General features: G+C 32.0%; 2 protein-coding genes across 2 annotated transcripts; both read left to right on the forward strand.

Moving 5' to 3' along the window:
* Positions 1–1,607: 1,607 nt before the first annotated feature.
* On the forward strand, positions 1,608–11,468 carry TRIADDRAFT_57038 (uncharacterized protein; the record flags this gene model as incomplete). Its single annotated transcript, XM_002113122.1, has 21 exons — positions 1,608–2,227; positions 3,551–3,735; positions 4,016–4,101; positions 4,373–4,493; positions 4,672–4,826; positions 5,008–5,121; positions 5,299–5,421; positions 5,514–5,579; positions 5,841–5,906; positions 6,276–6,469; positions 7,204–7,283; positions 7,848–7,978; positions 8,099–8,154; positions 8,278–8,425; positions 8,633–8,706; positions 9,365–9,475; positions 9,597–9,764; positions 9,889–10,029; positions 10,164–10,233; positions 10,742–10,853; positions 11,413–11,468. 21 exons carry the CDS (start codon positions 1,608–1,610, stop codon positions 11,466–11,468), a joined length of 2,877 nt encoding a protein of 958 aa, XP_002113158.1.
* A 1,432-nt stretch (positions 11,469–12,900) lies between these two features.
* On the forward strand, positions 12,901–16,610 carry TRIADDRAFT_57039 (uncharacterized protein; the record flags this gene model as incomplete). Its single annotated transcript, XM_002113123.1, has 4 exons — positions 12,901–13,358; positions 14,210–14,382; positions 14,662–14,765; positions 14,901–16,610. The coding sequence occupies 4 exons, from the start codon at positions 12,901–12,903 to the stop codon at positions 16,608–16,610; spliced, it is 2,445 nt and encodes an 814-aa protein (XP_002113159.1).
* Between the last annotated feature and the right edge of the window lie 2,904 nt (positions 16,611–19,514).

Raw genomic sequence — 19,514 nt, forward strand, 5'->3', positions numbered from 1 at the left:
ACAAGCTGAACGTCACATTCTAGCGTTTAAATACTATCCCAAGCTACTAGAGATTATTTTGACCGTGGAGCAAATTACAGGCCCGGTAGATATTCTTATTCAAGATACTATATCAGTTGTTATCTTTATATATTACAAATATCTAAGTTTATTAAGGTATGGACTTTCAGGCTTAGCAATAAATCTAGAAATCTATGACTGACTATCACTAGGATTCGTAAGTATATTAAACATAACTTCATAAGAACGTCAATAGACGTTTTCAATATACGGTTATTTCGCTCTTATTATTATTAATTTAGCTATTATAATAATCATGGTATGAAATAACGTCTATTTTATGTTGATATAAATAGCTCTATTTAACGCATTTACTATTATGGTTAATTTATCTATTAACTATCAACACTTTAATGTATTATGTACACTGATCTAAGTAACTATATTTAACGTATTCCGCCGTTATCAATAATTTATGAAATATAATTTACTAGCAAAGTGTCCAACTTATAACATTTCGCGTAAATGTTTTGCTATTGGCGAACTTTATTCCTTGGATTGATTATGATGAGTGTTAAAATTTCTAGCTGATAATATAGTGCTTCACAATGTAACCGTTTAGCGACAAATGTTCTATTATTATCGAACGTTGATGAGCTGATTATGATAAATATTGAGTAGTGCTTACAATATCAATCGTTTACTGACATTTAATATCTATGTATTAATGAGATTTATATAACATACGCATATAGACCAGTATAATAGATAATGTCTATCTCACTATAGCGGTGGTCTGTTCAAGCCTTATTACCTACCATTCAATAGCTGGTTGAGATCACGAGTGCATCCCATGATTTATATGGAGATACTGCGATTTATACCAAAGTGTAAAATAAGAAGTATTGAACCGTTCTAATTAATAATCCAAGTCAATTACCCCCATCATGAATGAGAGAATAAACATATTGACTAGCTACAGAACTTGCTAAAGAGAAGTTTTTCTTCTGGATAACATGTAGGTTTGCAATATCATTAACGGCAATTGAGAGTTCTTTTACTGTGCAAAATTACGGGATAATAACTCTTCTATTAAGTAGCATATTGAATAGAATTTGAATTACAATATGGTGTCGATTGTTTGTTTATTTATTAGCTAAGAGCTACCTTACAACGTTTATTATAAAACATAGGAGTGAGCTAACGATTGTATTACTAAACCCTACACGCTAGGCTTGATGTACTGATAGCCTACGCTTATTTGGTACCGTGGTAGAAACGATTGCATTGCTTCCTATACTTGTGTATTTGCACTCTGAACTTTGTTCCCAATTCCTTCGTATCCCTGGATGGAACTAAATTGATATAAACACTTGATTGCTTAGAATTAGCAGCACTGAGTAACAAGGTCTACGATAAGTCATCATTTACAGAATAATTCTATTTTGATAGGAATTGAAATAGCTCATCGTCATTGGCACTAACATAGTTAAAAGTTTGCAAACTCGGAAACGACAACACACGTACGAGTACATACGCGTAGATCATCAGCTATCGCCAGGAGCTCATTCGCTAGCTGGTTTTATTAATGCTCAAAATTGTTTACAATGTCGGACGTTCCCTACGTTGAATTCGAAGATGCAGATGGCCATAATCCCCATAGGCCATTTTTCATTACCTATAGGCAAACGGCGATTGGTGTTATTGTCTTTATCATTCTTGCAGTTAGTGTTGGATTGATAGCAGGATTAACAGCAAGTGGCAGGAATCAATCGGCTAATATCACCACAACAAGTATGCCGCTAACGACTGCAGTTCCAACCAAGTACGCCGCCTTAGCTAAACCTCGATTGCCTACCAGTATTAAACCGAAGGCTTATTACTATCAATTAGATATCGATATGACAAAACTGAATTTTGTTGGCATTAACACGATTCAGTTTATGGTTAAATCTTCCACCAATATTATCATTGTCCATGTTTCTGGTATTAAAATGTTATCAGCACCGCAAGTTAGCAATGATCGAAACTTTAACGGTGCATCGACATACTATAAAGTTATCGATACTGGCAATTATAAGCCCAATAGTTATTACTACGTCGTCCTACAGAACAAATTAACTCCAGGAACTTATTATATTCGATTTAATTTTACCGCGCAATTGGCTTCTGATCTCCTAGGACTTTACAAGTATCAGTATACAAGAGCATCAGATCGGCAAAAAATGTAAGTCTACGTAGTCATTCTAAACTGTTTAGTAGAATATCGATATTATTATTTTTTAAATGAGCGACTACAGCACTAAAAAAGTTTTGAAACAGTTTAGCATTCCTTTGTACAGCATAATATAGAATAATATCAAATAAAAATTACTTCTAGGATCGGTTTATAGGGATGAATATAAATAGAGCATAACGAACACGAAATCATCGTAGTGAGAACATTAAATATTGTGCTTAGACTATCCCAATATTTTTAACTTAAGCAGTAAAAATACCGCTATATAACCAGAGTAACTAGAAATTTTCTCGAAATACACGTAGTATCCACATAACCTCAATTAAAGATCGGTATGATGGCTGCATCTTTCTATGTGCTTAGCAGTCATAATTTTACTTGTTGCTAGGAGAAATATTACAAGCATAGTTGACAAAAGGAATTTGCACTCTTGTTGGCTGCTAAAAGTAATGGTATATTAGATATTCACGCAAAGTATTAATAGTAAAACTAGTATGGATTGTTGATGAAGACTTATATGAAGTTATATTTAAGAAGTTTGGGAATATAAAACTGTGATGGAGGGTTCAATAAAATTGATACAAGTAGATTTAGTAATCATCAGAGACTAATAATACCTACATGATTTAGTGATAAATTAAATTCGCATTGCTAGCTGTAAAGTGTATAAGATTAAATTCAGTTGCTGTTATGTAGACGAACATATAAGCTGTCATATAGTAATGTGAGCAAATAGGTAGCACTAATAACTATAATAAGTACAATAATTGAGAATGAAGTAAAAAGTCAGCGGTTTTAATACGTATAGAATAGAATACATGTGCAACACCTTACAGGAATCAATGATTTCAAGAAGTAAATGGGTATTTAAAGGAAGGATCAACATATAAGCTATCATATAGTCATGAGAGCAAATAGCTGGCACTAACAATAATAACTATAATAATTTAGAAATGAAGTAAAAGTCAGCGGTATTTATACCTCTAGAATAGAATATAAGCACAATTCATAACAAGAATCAATGTTTTTAAGAAGTATAAATGGATATTTAAGGAATATCTTATATCACTGCATAAATAGCTATTTAGAGCTACTGGTAGATATCACCACTATTAGTCAACACCATAACGTGAGCTAATAAAATGCAGCATAATTGGGTTGGAATAGCTTATATTCTTAATTTGATTTAGTTCGAAGCTTGGAGACTGTATCACAGCTTGTAAACCTTATTCTAAAATTTTATGAATAGGATATATTCAGTATTCAAATTTCTGATCTGTTTGAATAATTATTTCGATGAACAATAATTAGATGGGCAATAGCTAGTCAAGGGCAGGATTTCTATACACGGAGAATGATTCCTTGTTTTGATGAGCCAGCCTTGAAAGCAACCTTTCAAGCCACGATCATCGTGCCAAGTAATTATAGTGTCCGATGGAATATGCCTGTTACTAAAAAAACTGCTATTGGCAATAAAATGCGTTATGAACATTCAAGTAAGTCAATTCTTACATTATTACTGCGGATTTATCATAGCTTCTAAGCTAAAATACTCTTGGATAATCGTTGTTTTGATTTGCAGTACCCTATTTACTATCTACTGTGTGTTGGCTTTCTTTCATACTTTTGCTACTATTATCGCAGCTTAATGCAATTATTTAAAACATGATCATTTATCATAAACAGAAGATTACGGTACACTGTATATTACACTATCACTAGGTTATATAAAGAAATGAACATATTGCTTTAAATCGATATTTTCTTAAATCTTAGCCTCTCCCATAATGTCAACGTATTTACTAGCCCTAGCTGTCGACGGATTTACTTATGTCGAAGGACATACAACTAGAAATACTCGTGTTAGTAAAATTGACTAGATCAATCCTGTTTAATATCGTTTTATTACTTGCTAAATGGATTTATCAAATAGCAATTGCAATAGTGAAAATTTAAGTTCTTAATTAGTGCAGCATTCGAGTTTTATACATGTGCAAATTAACTAATTTACAGATATTCAATGACCGATAATCAATTTAAACATTAAGATTCTAAATTCTCTTTAAAATTATATTTTAGAAGTAATGTAAGGGAATGAAATCGATTAAATTTGCGGCTTTTTTTAATAAATAGGTTAGAGTGTGGTCTAGACCATCTATTCGGAATGATAGTTATTTCTCCTTGAGAACCATCATCAATATAACACAGTACTATGAAGGATTTTTTGGAATTCCCTATCCCATATCAAAGCAAGGTTAGATTAATTGTTAGATAAGTCATGATTGTAAACTGATAAAATCATCCATAGAATTCTAATATTAAGATTTTTCCTTTATAAATCATCTGTACATAGTATGTAATGTTTACCTAGCAAAAGATAAATTAGAGCCAATAGGTGTAAATTAACTGCTATTACTGTCATCAACACATAGATCATGTTGCCGTTCCTAAATTTTATGCCGGTGCGATGGAAAATTGGGGTTTAAATTTATATCGGGAAGAAATTCTTACCTATAATCCTTATTATGTTAGCTCAAGATTACTAAAAACTATTATTGTTATCATTTCCCACGAATTGTGTCATCAGGTAAGCAACATTTCTGCACTATCGATAACACGAGCGAGTTTTCATAACCTAATTAGTAACCCAGCTGTTTTACAGTACTCTCCTAAATTATATAGTTGGCAATATATAGCATGAATATGTTCAATCAATCTATACCTGTTATATTACTGATTGATCTGCTTTGATTTAATTTAAAAATTAGTGGTTGGGAAACTATGTTACCATACAATGGTGGAATCATATGTGGATCACTGAAAGTTTTTGCAACTTTTATCAATTTTATGCTGGTTCTATCCTTCAGCCCAGCTTCTTCTTGGTAAGACCTCGTTACTGAAGAAATCTTCAAGTATAGCTAGCGACAATTTCAATCAAAGTTTTACATGCTACGATACCCTCTATAATTATTCGAGCAAAAATTGTTGGATTTAATAATTTTAATACAGTATTCTCCTCGAATAATTCTGTCTTCTTGTTTCATGTACAATTTGCACAGAAACAACAATTTGTTACAGATAGTGTTCAAGTTGCAATGCTTGTAGATGCTACTCGTAGTTCGCACCCCTTGGTCTTACCGCCTAATCTTGGTCCCATTTTCGATAAAATTACATACGAAAAGGTATAATACTATTGACTACACCCTAGATTATTTGTATAAAATTAGTCATATCGATTTTTATATGATTCTTTTTGTTGACGTTGCCATTGCAGGGAGGATCTATCTTTCGCATGTTACGTGATTATATTGGTCCTGCGAATTATCATACTGGAGTAAAGGTAATTGTTTTGATTTCCTATTTATTAGGAAATTTATCTATTCTAAGTTATTTTAATTATAGCGGAGAGTAATAATAATATACAGGCTGTAAATTAGGAATAATGACACCTTCCTCATTAGATGCGATTATTTAAGTTCTAATAGCTTATCAGGAATAATTCAACTTTAGTACTTAATTAGCAATATATTAATGTATAGTTACAACATTAGCGAAGGAAATCTGAAATTAAGATTTTTATCTAAAATTTCTGGGATATTAGGCATTATTAAAGAAATATTTATATAGTAATATTGCAACAGAACAAGTGTTTCAAGCTATATCTGGAGTAAGTAAATGTTGGCATCGCATCATTTATTGGTAATATAATTTGCATTCTTAGGCGTACCGAAATTAGATAGATTTATAGTCTAGGTTTAATACTGCTCACTTATTTAAGCTGTATTAGATGAAGTTGTTATCAATATGGAAACTTAATGATTGACCGTCTGTTTGCGGAATATTTTAGTAAATTTTTTTTGTTAATTTAGATCATAACACACTGGGTTAGTTTAGTTATTCGTTATCTAAATTTTATAGAATCTGCGTATAGCCTTTACCAGATAAAAAGGAAATATTTGACTATTAGCTGCCTCCATCTATTTCTAATTGGCAGTAAATAATTAATAGATATATATCTTAATCTTATTTAAAATAGGCAATTCAAAGTCCAATTAACATCAGTGATTTTATGGGTCCTTGGGTATATCAAATGGGTTATCCATTGGTAACTTTAATTCGTCATCCCGGCAATCGTGGTTTGGGCATAATATCACAGCAACGTTACCTAACTAATTCATCATTAAATCCTAGTACTGACCCTCCTGGTTCACCCTATCCTTCAACTTTTGGGTAAAATTCTTTGTATATTGTATAGCTGGTATTATAAATTGTGTACGCAAAAGCAAAGTAAAGGCCCTACAAATTAATTAATATTGAGCTATATGCTTTATTTCGAGATGTTATTATCGATTGCGAACCTTATTTCAAGTTGCTGCGATCATTGTCCAACTGTTATATAGTTATTTAAATATTGAAGCACTTGTAATATTGAACCCTAACAAGATGTAGTAGATGATAGGTTATATAAATGCAAAGTAAATGCCCTAACGGATTAATTATTATTGGGCTATCTGCTTCATTACGAGATAATGCTATGGATTGTTGAATTACTTTGATCACTATACAATCATTATATAGGTATTTAGTTAATTAAGTGCTGTAGAACTTGTATACAGTATTAAACCAACAAGATATAGTACTGTAGAAGATTGCTTAATTGATTAAATAATATTACGCATTTCGCTTCATTAAGAGATGAAACAACCAATGGCACAAATGATTTTAAATTTTATAGGCACTATTAAGCTTTATAAAGCTGTTTAATAGATTTAAAATGCAGTAGTATTGGTAAAACTAAGCCAAAAAGATGACGCGCATGCCATATTTAAGAAAGATTGATTAATAACTTGAATCAACTTCCTACTCTAGCTTTAGTAGTGGATTTTATGATAGCGTACACCGTAATACTGTTATATACATATGTAATTATTTCACAAAAATTTGACTCATTCTTACCTCTATAGCTACAAATGGACTATTCCTATTCGATACTACAATTCAGGAGATAAAACTACTAAACTCCTGGTGTTTGATAGGACTTCAGGTAATAACCCATGGAGTAATAATATTTATTATGCGAAACAAATTACTGCAAAGGCTCACAACAAAGATATGTACAGGTCTGATAGCCTACTAGATAAATAGAAAAATGGTATAAATTCTCTATGAACGTAATATGCGAATAATTTATAAATAAGTAATACTCCATAAAAGCTACTCATATTTAGTAATACGAAAAAGCCAGATTAAGAGTTCATTAGAAGAATAAATTTATTAAGTTTTGACTGTCATGAGAACTGGTAATGGATTATTACAAATTACGTTAAAATATTTCTGCTATAAAGACTCTAAAAGTTAAAATTACCGAGTATCTAGCGTATAGATTTGTTGTATTCTATTAGAATTATTAATATTTAATAATTAGCTAGCGAAATTACGTCATGAATTTGCACGAGTATAAGATTTGTTGTAAGCTACCGAAATTGTTAATAACTCTTTAGTAATATCAGCTACAAAATATCTTACCGTGAATACTGTAAGTTTAAAAGTTACTAAATATCACCGATTTTTTCCTGCTATGTTAATGCTATTGATTCTTACTTGCTAGCCTCTGTTCAGATTGGTTGGCCAGCAAATACATGGATAAAATTAAATACCGACGAAATTGGTTTCTATCGCGTCAACTACCCTACAGAAAATTGGCAAGCTTTGGCTATGGCATTACAAACGGATAAAACTGTATGCAAATACGTTGTCAGTTGTAGTGGTTGCTATCTGTACTGAAAACTTTAGTAGAATATTCTAGATACGGTGATAAATAGTATAGGTGTAATTACTTTCAATTTTGATTATATTTAGCAATTTTCCGAAACTGATATTGCCAATATGTTGGATGATGCTTTTCAACTTGCACAGTAAGATCGATAGAATAAATTAAAAGTAATTTTTACATTTTACGTAACAGTAATGAGGACACAAAATACTTTGAAAGTTTTATGTATAGTTGATAATTTGTTTTGTATATTGGATTATTTCAGGACTTATCGTATTAACTACATGATACCTTTAAACCTAACCAAGTATTTATTTAAAGAGACAAATCAATTACCCTGGGGTGTTACTAGCCTTTACTATTCTGCAATGTTTCAACGCCTATCAAATAGAGGATCCTTTCAATATTTCTCAGTAAGTAGAGCTACTTTAGGATAAATACCCGTATCGGATTAAAATGAGTCTACACCTTTATTTTTTTCGCTGGGCATATTGTATCGTTCAGAAGCAGTCCCTACAATCACCTAGCTGTTATGCTCAAACTTTATAGAGTGGTGTATTTAAAATTTTTATTTATTACAGTAGGTGATTTATAACATTTCATATTATTGAATTGCCTAGAAATACTTTCAGAAAATAGCTGCTGTACAGGCCGATCGGTTTGGATTTTCTGATAACGGAAACTGGATATACAAGTAGGTGAAAAATGACGTATTAACAATAAGACAATTTAGTGGAATATTTTTATTCATAACGACATTGGAAGGCTTAGCATGATTATATTGAACTTTAATGTCTGTAAGAAACTTAGAAAAGACTAACTAACGAATTTTTAAAGTTAAATTTACACGGTTTTCTTACTATAAAGGCACTGGAAGTTTACTGTGCTATGAAGAAATTAACATACATATAATATACCAGTATTTTAGCAAGTACGGTAGTTCATAATATGGCGCATTAGATATTTCTACTTATAAAGAGACCGAAGATTTTGTAACCATTATATTAACTACTTCAGCATTAGTTCATAGAGGTACACGGGGTAAATTTTAATAGACTAATCTTTCTGTTTATTATTTATTTACAATATAAAAGAAAATCAATAGATTATTATGATTATATTGAAACTAGTATTTCTTTCAATAGTGTAATACCTAAAGGAGTAAATGATGAATTCCTATACTTTAATCTTACTTAGCGTTTTATAATTATAACATATCCTATAAAGCTTAGTAACAGCCTAAATTTTGTATGTAATTTCAGTTGATATAGTGGCAATACAAACTTGATATGAGATTCTTTTAGCAGGAAAATCATGATATCTCATTATCATTCGTATGATCTTAATTTTAGGGAAGCTCGAGCAACTGTGTTAGAGATGGCTTGTAGTACAGGTTATAAGCCATGTATTGCTAATGCCACAGCCATCTTCAAGAAATATATGCAAAATCCTACAGCCAATAAGTACGTAAATATGCTTAGATTCGAAGATTACAAATTAACTCGATGGTTTATATTTTCCTTCATTAATGATGCAACTGAACTGAGACCGAACTTCTTATATGATTCTCTACTTTTATCGTAGTATCAAAGGCACAATTAGAGGAATTGTATTTAAGTATGGTATTGAAAATGGTGGTGCTACGGAATGGAATTTCCTATTTAAGCAATACAAACAATCGCTAAATATTGCCGATAGACGAACTATGTTAAGGGCATTATCAGCCACAAAAATACCTTGGCTTATAAGAAGGTATGACTAAATGTAGAATGATTTTATGAGAAATACAAAGTTTAGACCTAGTAATTTTTGAAGAATTATGTTAAGTAAACATATAATTCATGAATGGTTGGTAACATCCGTGCTATTATTATAGGTTCTTAAATTATACTGTTGATCCAACTAAAATTCCGTCAAGTTCCATGCAAACTGTTCTACTTAATGTTAATCGCAATACGGTAGGAAGGTATTTTACCTGGGAATTTCTGCGCGACCATCAAAACTTCTTGATGCAGAAGTAAGTAGCTTTGACTGGATATGTGCAGATTGGAATACTTCTCGTAATTACTGTTGTACTTTGCATAATAAAAGTATGATGGGCAAATAGATATTTGAAAATTTTATTGCATTTATATCGTAACCAATACGTAGATTTAAGACAACAAGATCAATTGTCCGCATTATTACTCAAAACTATGACACTCCACTTCTGCTGAATCAGGTATACAACAATTTAAAGAAATTATTATTATACACGTATAAATAGCTTATGCTTTTCAACTTTAAATGTTGTAAGTATGACGATAGATACAAACTGTAGTAACGAATGAGATTAACATAGTTAGCAAGACCTACTGGTATGTTTTGACATACCACTCTCGATTTGCCTAGAAATTAATGCTTTATATTCGCCATTCTTTCAATAATATACCCAGATCTTTATTAGATAGAATGATAAATTATTTCCTTCATTATTATGACACTGTTGTTCACTATTACAGCCAAATAGAAATTACGAATCGATAGAAACTGCTTAACAAGCATTTATTGTTAGAATTTATTATCAGTATATATGAGAATAATGTCTATAGATTGTGGTAGAAGGATTGCAAAAACTAATTGTTAATGGGTTATCTGACTATTACATCAATGGCATTTTTAGTTTAGTATGAAGCTGTTCCAGTTTAGTATAACTTTTAATTTTATTAACCCAATTTATCATATGATAGGTGATGAATTACTTTAAAATGTTCCCAGAAAATTCAGGGAGCGCAAAATCTACGGAAGCATCTATTATTCAAAGAATTAAATCTAATATGCAGTATTTGCATCGGTGTGAAAGTACGCTTTCCACATGGTTTGCGCAGAATGCAATAAATACGTAGTGAATCATTTTATCAACAGGTTCATAGAGAAGTAGATGTAAATGAATTAATTGCTAGTAAAGTATAGTACGTTAAAATAACATAATATAAATGTAAAATTTTTCTATTGGATTGCAATTTGCTTCATTTTTACTTGTTATAAACCCGTAGTGCACCATCGATTTCTATAACAGAATCCTTTTCATATACTTGTATAAGTATCTCATTCTGGAGCCTTTTGTATATTTACAAATCGTAGCAGAATGTTTTCCTCTGAAGTATATTGTCGATTAGTTCGTTAGATGTGCTATTCGTTCTAGTATACTAATGTAATGTTGTGGATATTCTTGAAGATAAATAGTTTATTGTATATCATTACGATGTATTATATTCTTCGGAAATAACGGAAATAAATGATAGAATTTGAGTTATAGGTGGTCTGCACTAAGTCTACACTACGCTATCGTCTGATCTTGGTAGACTTACTAGCCAGTCTGGCAATTTAATGATCATCGTTGCTATGGTTATTGACCTAGAATTACGTTATATAATTGATATTACACTTGAGAAGGTCCAACCTGGAGCTGTATAGCTCACCGCACATTATAATAAAATAGGATTTAAAATAGTTTATCAATTAAGAGAATTTCTCTATACGGCAACGGTAAGACAGTGTGAGATTTCTATGAGAACAAGTTGGGCTGGACATGATCTTTTCTAGCTATGAGCAAATGTAATTGATACCGTAAAGCTTACAAGAAAGTGTAATTGTTGATTTATTATTTTGAAGACACTTTCGATACGATAGCAGTTATTGATAACTCTTTCCGCTTATAACGAATGGAAGTGGACAGCTAGTTGCACATCAAGTTTGTTTTCTTTCTCTTTAGCAAATAGTCGCTCTTCAACTGTACTACTATGTGTACTCCTAATTCGGACTTTGGCAGGCTATTGCTCGTAATAGTCTATGGGGATATTGAGGCTTTAGACGTAACATATATCAATGTTATCATCATAATTTAGATAGTCTGATTGCAGCTAGATAGTCCTTGGCAGTTGTAAGATGGATCAAATTGATTTAATAGAGCTTACAAGAAATTGTAGTTATTGATTATTATTATTTTGAAGACGCTTCCGATGCAATATCACTTATTGGTGGTTCTTTCCATTTATAGCGAACGGAGGTGGATAGCGAGTTGTCTATATGAGTTTTGTTGTAATACTTGAGGTCGTCGGATTGCAGCTAGATAGTCCTTGACAGTTGTAAGATGGATCAAATTGATTTAATAGAGCTTACAAGAAATTGTAGTTGTTGAAGGCGCTTCCGACGCGATAGCACTTGTTGATGGCTCTTTCCATTCGTAGCGAACGGAGGTGGATAGCGAGTTGTCTATATGAATTTTGTTGTAATAATTGAAGTCGTCTGATAGCAGCTAAATTGTCCTTGGTAATTCTAATGGATGTAAGAAAGCTTATAAGCCATTATAGTAGTTGTTTTATTATTTTGAAGGCACTTTATCACAGCTCTTCAACCTATTCAGGATACTGTAGTATAGGAATTCTTCACTTGCACTTTCCCCTTAACCAACTTGAACTCGGTGTCCTATACAACGCAGTAAGCGCTAGCTCCTACCTGATACCGTCAATAGCTGTTCCACTAGTTCCACAACAGCGTATCAGGCTGCTATAAGCCTTTGCCATGACGTATTGACTTTCTTCTTCAGTAGGAGAGGATTCGACGGCCAGCGAACTTAGCACCATTAAAGAACTGCAGGTAAACCACTTGAAGAGAATTTTCCATTGGCATTTTCATCCTCTCTCGCTTTTTCATTCATTTCTGATCGTCATTGAAGACTGATATGGTTGAGAGGATGGATGATGCTATTCCTTTAGTACTAGATGATCGTATAAAAAGGCGGAGACGTAGAGAGGTTATGACAACATTCAGCAAGATCACACTTGGGGTTTTGTTGATGATATTGGTAATGAAACTATGGTTGCAATCAGAAATGATCAGACCAACCATGACATTTGGTTATAAGGGAAATAGAACAGTCGAAACAACAAGATCATCGATCATGTCGACTGATAATCCAAGGGATGATTTACCTGGCTCCCATTTCCTGCCTAATATCAAAGCCAAGGAATATTATGTCAACTTGAGCATGGATATCAACCAATTTCAATATAATTTAATGTTTATTATACGTATTGCTGTTCTATCTCCAACAAATACTATTATTCTTCATGGTAATGGTATCGACATGAAGTCAAAACCTCAAATTACTCGTAGCTTGGACTTTCATCAGACTTTAATACAGTATCGTCTTCGTAACGCTAGCAGAAGATCAACTCAAAATGCCAGCCGTTACTCTCTCGTCCTCGATAAAAATCTAGCAATCGGTCATTATTATATTCGCTTCAATCTTACTTCTCAAATAGCTTCAAAATTTCTTAGATGTTGTAAAGACGAAAAGAATTCGTAAGTAGATCATGTAATGATTTTGGAATGCACTACTTCTAATGAACATCAATAGACACGGTAATAAGATGGTGACAGTCGATTCTATCCTATGAAGCAACAAGAGCTACTAGACGAGTCACATTGGACTGTAATGAAAGATTGGATAGCATCATAAATTGATTCTTAGTACCTAATTAGGAGTAGTATACAAAAAATGTCGTTTAGTGTCAAAAATTTGAGCGACAAGTTTCTAATCTGATTAATTACACATATGATTATTACAAGAATCATAGGAATACTTTCCTTAAATGAAATGCTACCCTTGCCATAATACTGTAGAAAATGAATTGTTAATCGCTAGTCAAGGCTCCCCATCCAGTACTTTCATAGGTTGTATACTTTCCCATCACATGATAAGGCAAAGACTTGTCAAAGTTATCCCTTAGTCTAAAAGACAGATTGTAATCGCTAAATTTAGTTCACCAGCAACTGCTGATGAAGTTCAATTATATCCTAAGCTATGACTACAAATAGACATTTACCTATGTTGATGAAATAGCGTTCCATCTTCAAAATTTTTATTCTTCCAATTTAAAGCCTAAAATATGCCTACAAGATAGACACCTGCCATTGACTTATTCTTGTTAATGAACTTATACGTATGACAGAAACAGTACAAGGACCACTAATGTTTCCTTAATGAGTTTTTTAATTACTTCTAGTGTGTTATAACTTTCTTTAAAGGGGCGTTTGAGATATTGTACTAACTGCAATAAATCACATAGTATTGATATTGCAGCGATTGATAGCTTTCGCTGATTTTTTGATCGAATTGGCTCATTTATTTTCTTCCTTTAAACTAAACGTAGTCGAAGCGGAATGTTATCCTCCCTGAAAGTCTTACCGTATTTAAACGAAAAGCTATTCAAGATCAATTTTAAAGCCGTTATCGTAGCTCATAAGGATTACCAGCTCAGATGGAATACACAATATGCTCGAAAAGCATCTGTAAGTTCAAACAAGATCTCCTATACCTTTGGAGGTAAGTAAGACTAAAGTTTAAGATATTGTTTCTATTATGACTGTATATTCTAAAAGATAAATGCCTTTCAAGTACAGTACAGTAGTCAGCAATGTATTATACTTGGACAATTTTTTATGTTCATTGTAACAATAATGATGTTAATATAGATGTGCAACATAAGATTATGCTATAGTTAATAAATCCAGAGCAGTATATGATTATTGTGGCGTTATGATCATTTGTTGCAATCTAGCTGCATACGGCTAATAAACTATTCTTCCATTCCTTTTGATTTAGCATTCAATTTTATGTCATCACGCCTGTACATGGTTTTACAGAGTGCTGCCAATTTATTAACAGATGGTCAAAGCATCATTACGAACGAGCTATTGCGCAAAATAGTAAGTATACCAACCACCACTATCTGAATATTTAAAACAATTAAAATTGTATATATTAGTACACTCATTTCAAAGCTTCGATTCGCATTGACTTATCGATTAGTTAAAGATGCTATTTGAAACATTATACTCTAGGTCAGTTATAAAATGGATCCTTTATCTGTTAGTCAAGAAATTCAGAAATCAGGTATTAACACCCAAAGGAATAATCGAATGCATCGTCAATGTGAAAAATTAAATTTGAAAGTTGCCAAGCAAAAGTGGGGAAGTCCGTATAATCAAAGTTTTCTTATCATCCAATGGGATACTTCTTGGCAGCCCGGGGAATTCGATTTTATAGCAGTATTTAATAAGATTCCAAAATCACCTTTTAATCATTTACCACGTCAGTACTATTGGATCAAGTACGCTAGAAATAATACCATTGTAACTGATGTTGTATATAGGCAAAATTTATATTACTATGTAGTCTACTATACCTATAAACGCAATCCTGCAAGTTTGCAAGGATTTGGTTTTACTCCTGTGAAAGTCATATGGATTTATAATAATCTGACCAACTTGCCTGCCATGCAAGATGACTCTGGTTATGCAGCTCAGCCTCATCCTAGAATTAGTCCTCAAGATGTTAACATCAAAGAAAGTGTTATACAATTACAGGACAGCCAGAACTATACTAATCATTATCCTTTCTTGACAGCTTCTGGTCAGCACACATTAGACATTGGAATTGACTTAAGTTTAACGTTTAATTTAAACTGGTATCATCCTCATGATGTGGACAAGTGGGATTATGTTGCTATTTATAATCATGATCCTAAGAATGATAGTGGTTACATTGCAAATCAGTGGTGTTGGGTAAGTGATTACAAAACTGGATTCTGTAATACAGGTGTTCAATTTGATCGCCAGCATCATTATTTTGCCGCCTACATTAGTTATGATTATCATGCCAAAAAATATGTTATTAAAGAGTCTATGAAATATCCCAATCATAGCCACTGGATGAGTGATTTAAAGAACTCCATTAGTAAAGTAAAACTAAGAGATCTAATCCTTCCTGGAACCCATGATTCTGCTTGTTATGATATGGTATTTTCTTTAGCGGATTCATGGACGCAAACCCAATCAGAAACGTTCGAGAATCAACTTTTAGATGGAATACGCTATTTTGATTTACGCACAGAATATAAGAAAGGCAGTAAGGATAAATTTCGCTTCGTACATAATACGTGGCTAACTACTACTAGTGTACCAAATTTTCTGCAATCAGTAAAGACCTTTGTCTCTAAATATCAAGAAATTATAATACTAGATTTTAATCACTTTTATTATTTCAATGCGAATATTCATGATGAATTAATTGAAGTAATCATGAAGCATATTGGCAATGATATGGCTCCCATAAGTTTCACACAAGATGTTATTATTGGCAAAATGTGGGATCAAAATAAGCGTATTATTGTAGCTTATGATGGTAAAAGTCAATCATTAAAGAATCGAAACAATAAGAAATTGTGGCCAGCCATTCGATCAGTATGGCCCAATGTAGATCATGTTCAAGATGCTAAGAAGAAACTTGATCAAGAAGTTGATCGTAATCATACCAGTCTATGGGTTCTACAGGGAATTCTAACGCCTCTATCAGAGTCAATAATACCTTTTAGCGTTCAACATTTAGCCAATACTATGAATTCAAATCTAAATACTTGGTTAGAGAACGATTGGCTGCATAAAAGTATCAACATAGTTATTTCAGATTTTTATCTAGGTAACAATGTAGTATCAATTGCAGTGCAAAGAAATCAAGCTAAAGACCGTGCTCTAAATGTAACAATTGGATAAAGATTATTTATAATCTGATCGTTGACTACATTTTATTCTTGTAGGATCCTCTAATGTTTATTTTAAGACTAAAAAGTATATATACGCATGTAGCTATCGAACTGCTAACTGATAAGGTCGTATAGCAGACTATAAATAGAAAATAATGAAAATATCATATCTGTGAAACTACTGTACAGTACTGCCCTACAGTGTACTTGCAAATGTTCACATTAAAATTAGTTCATAGAACTACCATTCCTAAGTACATTAAATTACTAAATTACTATTCCATCATCATGAGAGTTCTTAACGTTAAAATGTTTGTCATTTATATTGATTTCCGTACTATAAAATTTTTATTGTAAGACATGCCATTAATATTATCAATGGTCGATATAAACAGTTTCTTGGATTAGAATTTGAGATGAATCATACATTACTCAACAATCGCCTATTTAAGGTGTTTAAGCGTTTACATTTAATAGGATACAGATTTTAAAAAGCAGTTCAAACCTGTTTTCAAATTCGATTATACGCATATTTCGTTAGAAAATGAATAAACTAATAGAAGAAGTAAGATACTCGTGTTAGATAAGATAGATATGTTTTGAATAAGTCTCTCACTTCAGTGATAATTTTATGCTTTTTGTTGAACTATGATGGCAGGACAAGTTGACCAAAGTCACTTTTTAAACTTTGTCACTTCTGTAATAAAATTTAAGGGATTCTTTGAAGTATTTGATTACTCAAAATAAAATTTCACTACAAGATTTGATGTATATTAATTAATACTGAACCCATACCAAGTCCAGAGTAGTACAATTTTCATTTTAATGAGAAATATAGAAAGTTGTTGTAATATAACTGAAAGCGATACAGAGATGGCCAATCTTTCATATCTGCAGTAGTTTAAGGCGTTCAAAAGGTGTACTTGGCCATAGCTTTAATGACTTTCATATACGCGTATTGTAAATTACAGTTTTTGTACTTCATCCTGGTAAAATTGAATTTGTAAATATTGTTTTGTGCATTTGAATGATAAGCAATGATATGCATAACACACTATGACTTTAAAGGCTCAGTAATTATAGAATTTAAATAGAAGTTTGTATCGTTATGCCTTTTTCAGTGAACGTAATAATTTACTGAATTGATCGGCAAATGGTGGCATATAATAGTAATAATAAATTATACCGCAGTAATTATGGGATCCTAATACGCAAATTATATCCAATCATTTCCTCTTATATAAGCCTAATAGAAGGCTTATATTATTATTAAAATTTAAATATTTTAAACCATTTCAAATGCATACTATACGTTTAAGCTGTAATCAGTGTCCAGAATAAAACAGGCCAGAATAGCTTTTGTATTATGAAGCATTTCTCTGTCAGTTAAGTAAAGAAAAATTTAAAATAAATATGCTTATTAAATTGTAACTCAGCATTTTACTTGAATTAAAGTCCTTCGAAAATTTCCTTAGGAATCTAATTGTGCTAATACAGCATAACGTGAATAAGATGAATGTAAAATAAGTTTAACCTATACGTGTAGCCTAAGGGATGATATGATATGATTTATGGGCGGGTGAAATGCAGCATAGTTGATAACTTATTTAGGTATTTCTATATCTTTGCGTTTTAATTAATCATGGTTGTAGAAAAACGACATATACTAAATAGGATTTGCAATAGTGATAATTAGGCTAATCTTTGCTTCTGATTCATTCATCTATCTTAGAGTGGCCAATTTCCGGGTTTGTACTTTATAGTTTTTATTTAATCATGTAGTAACGTTAATTTTACTCTGACTAACGAGTTTACTTGCAATAATGTCTTATTGAATTTTGCCAGGCATTAATACGTTTGTTGTAAATAGCCTACGCCTATGTACGCTATAGATTGTGCTAGGTGATGTTGCGAAAGGGATGAAAAGGTGAGTGCGAAAGAAAAATATAGCTAGAGGGAAGATATCATATGACCTGTAAGTGGGAGCAACTTAGCGAGTGGGCTTTCTTAGAAATTATTGTAATAGCAGAATAGTTATAGTGCTATTCAAGCTACTAATTCACGACAATGGTACTGTTCAGTCATTTATTGGCAGTTTTATTGCATAACTGATTTTATAATGATTACTTTCAACATTTTATCACGTACCATGATTATAGAAAGCATTCAATGGAACGCCGAAAAAGGCATCTTATTGTAATATACTTGGTAAGATCATTAATTGATTTATAAACTGATACAAATAGGTAATTATTACTTTGGTCTATTATTTATATCATATATTGGCAATATGCTTGCGCTTATCAGTTTGGAGTCATGGATGTTACCTTTTATATATGATATAAATTATATGCTATTCCATATAATGATATTGATTGACCAAGTAATCCTACTATAGACTTAAGGTTACGCATATTTGATTAAAACTTTTTATTGTAAGGATTTATTACAAGTACATTTTTTATTGGCGGCTACATCAATTACAGAAGTGCTGAAATAGATTTTAAGTCTGATAATTTACCAATAGTTATCAGTATTGTCTTGGTTATACAATATAGCGGTTTATATATTATACTCGGCGTTTCCATTGCCTAGAAGGGTTCTATTTTCCTTTGATTATCGTCGACTCAATGTGGTCGTGCAATGATTATAACGGCAAGATAGTAACAATCGGATGCAATAAGAGTCTTACGATATTAATTAACTTTGAATAATTATCGGATGATTTTATTGCATAATCAAACGATTTCTGGGCGTGGAACTAATGTTATGTAAATGATGTCAAAAGATTGATACAAGATACACATAAAATAGGTAAAGGTTGATCTTGTGGCGATTAACCTGCCATAAAGCATCGTTTGCTACCACGAGCGGATTGTACCTGAGGAGGTAGTAGTAACGATCGCAAAACAAC

The sequence above is a fragment of the Trichoplax adhaerens genome, genomic scaffold (assembly GCF_000150275.1).
Source record: "Trichoplax adhaerens TRIADscaffold_6 genomic scaffold, whole genome shotgun sequence".
NCBI classification, from domain to species: Eukaryota; Metazoa; Placozoa; class Uniplacotomia; order Trichoplacea; family Trichoplacidae; genus Trichoplax; species Trichoplax adhaerens.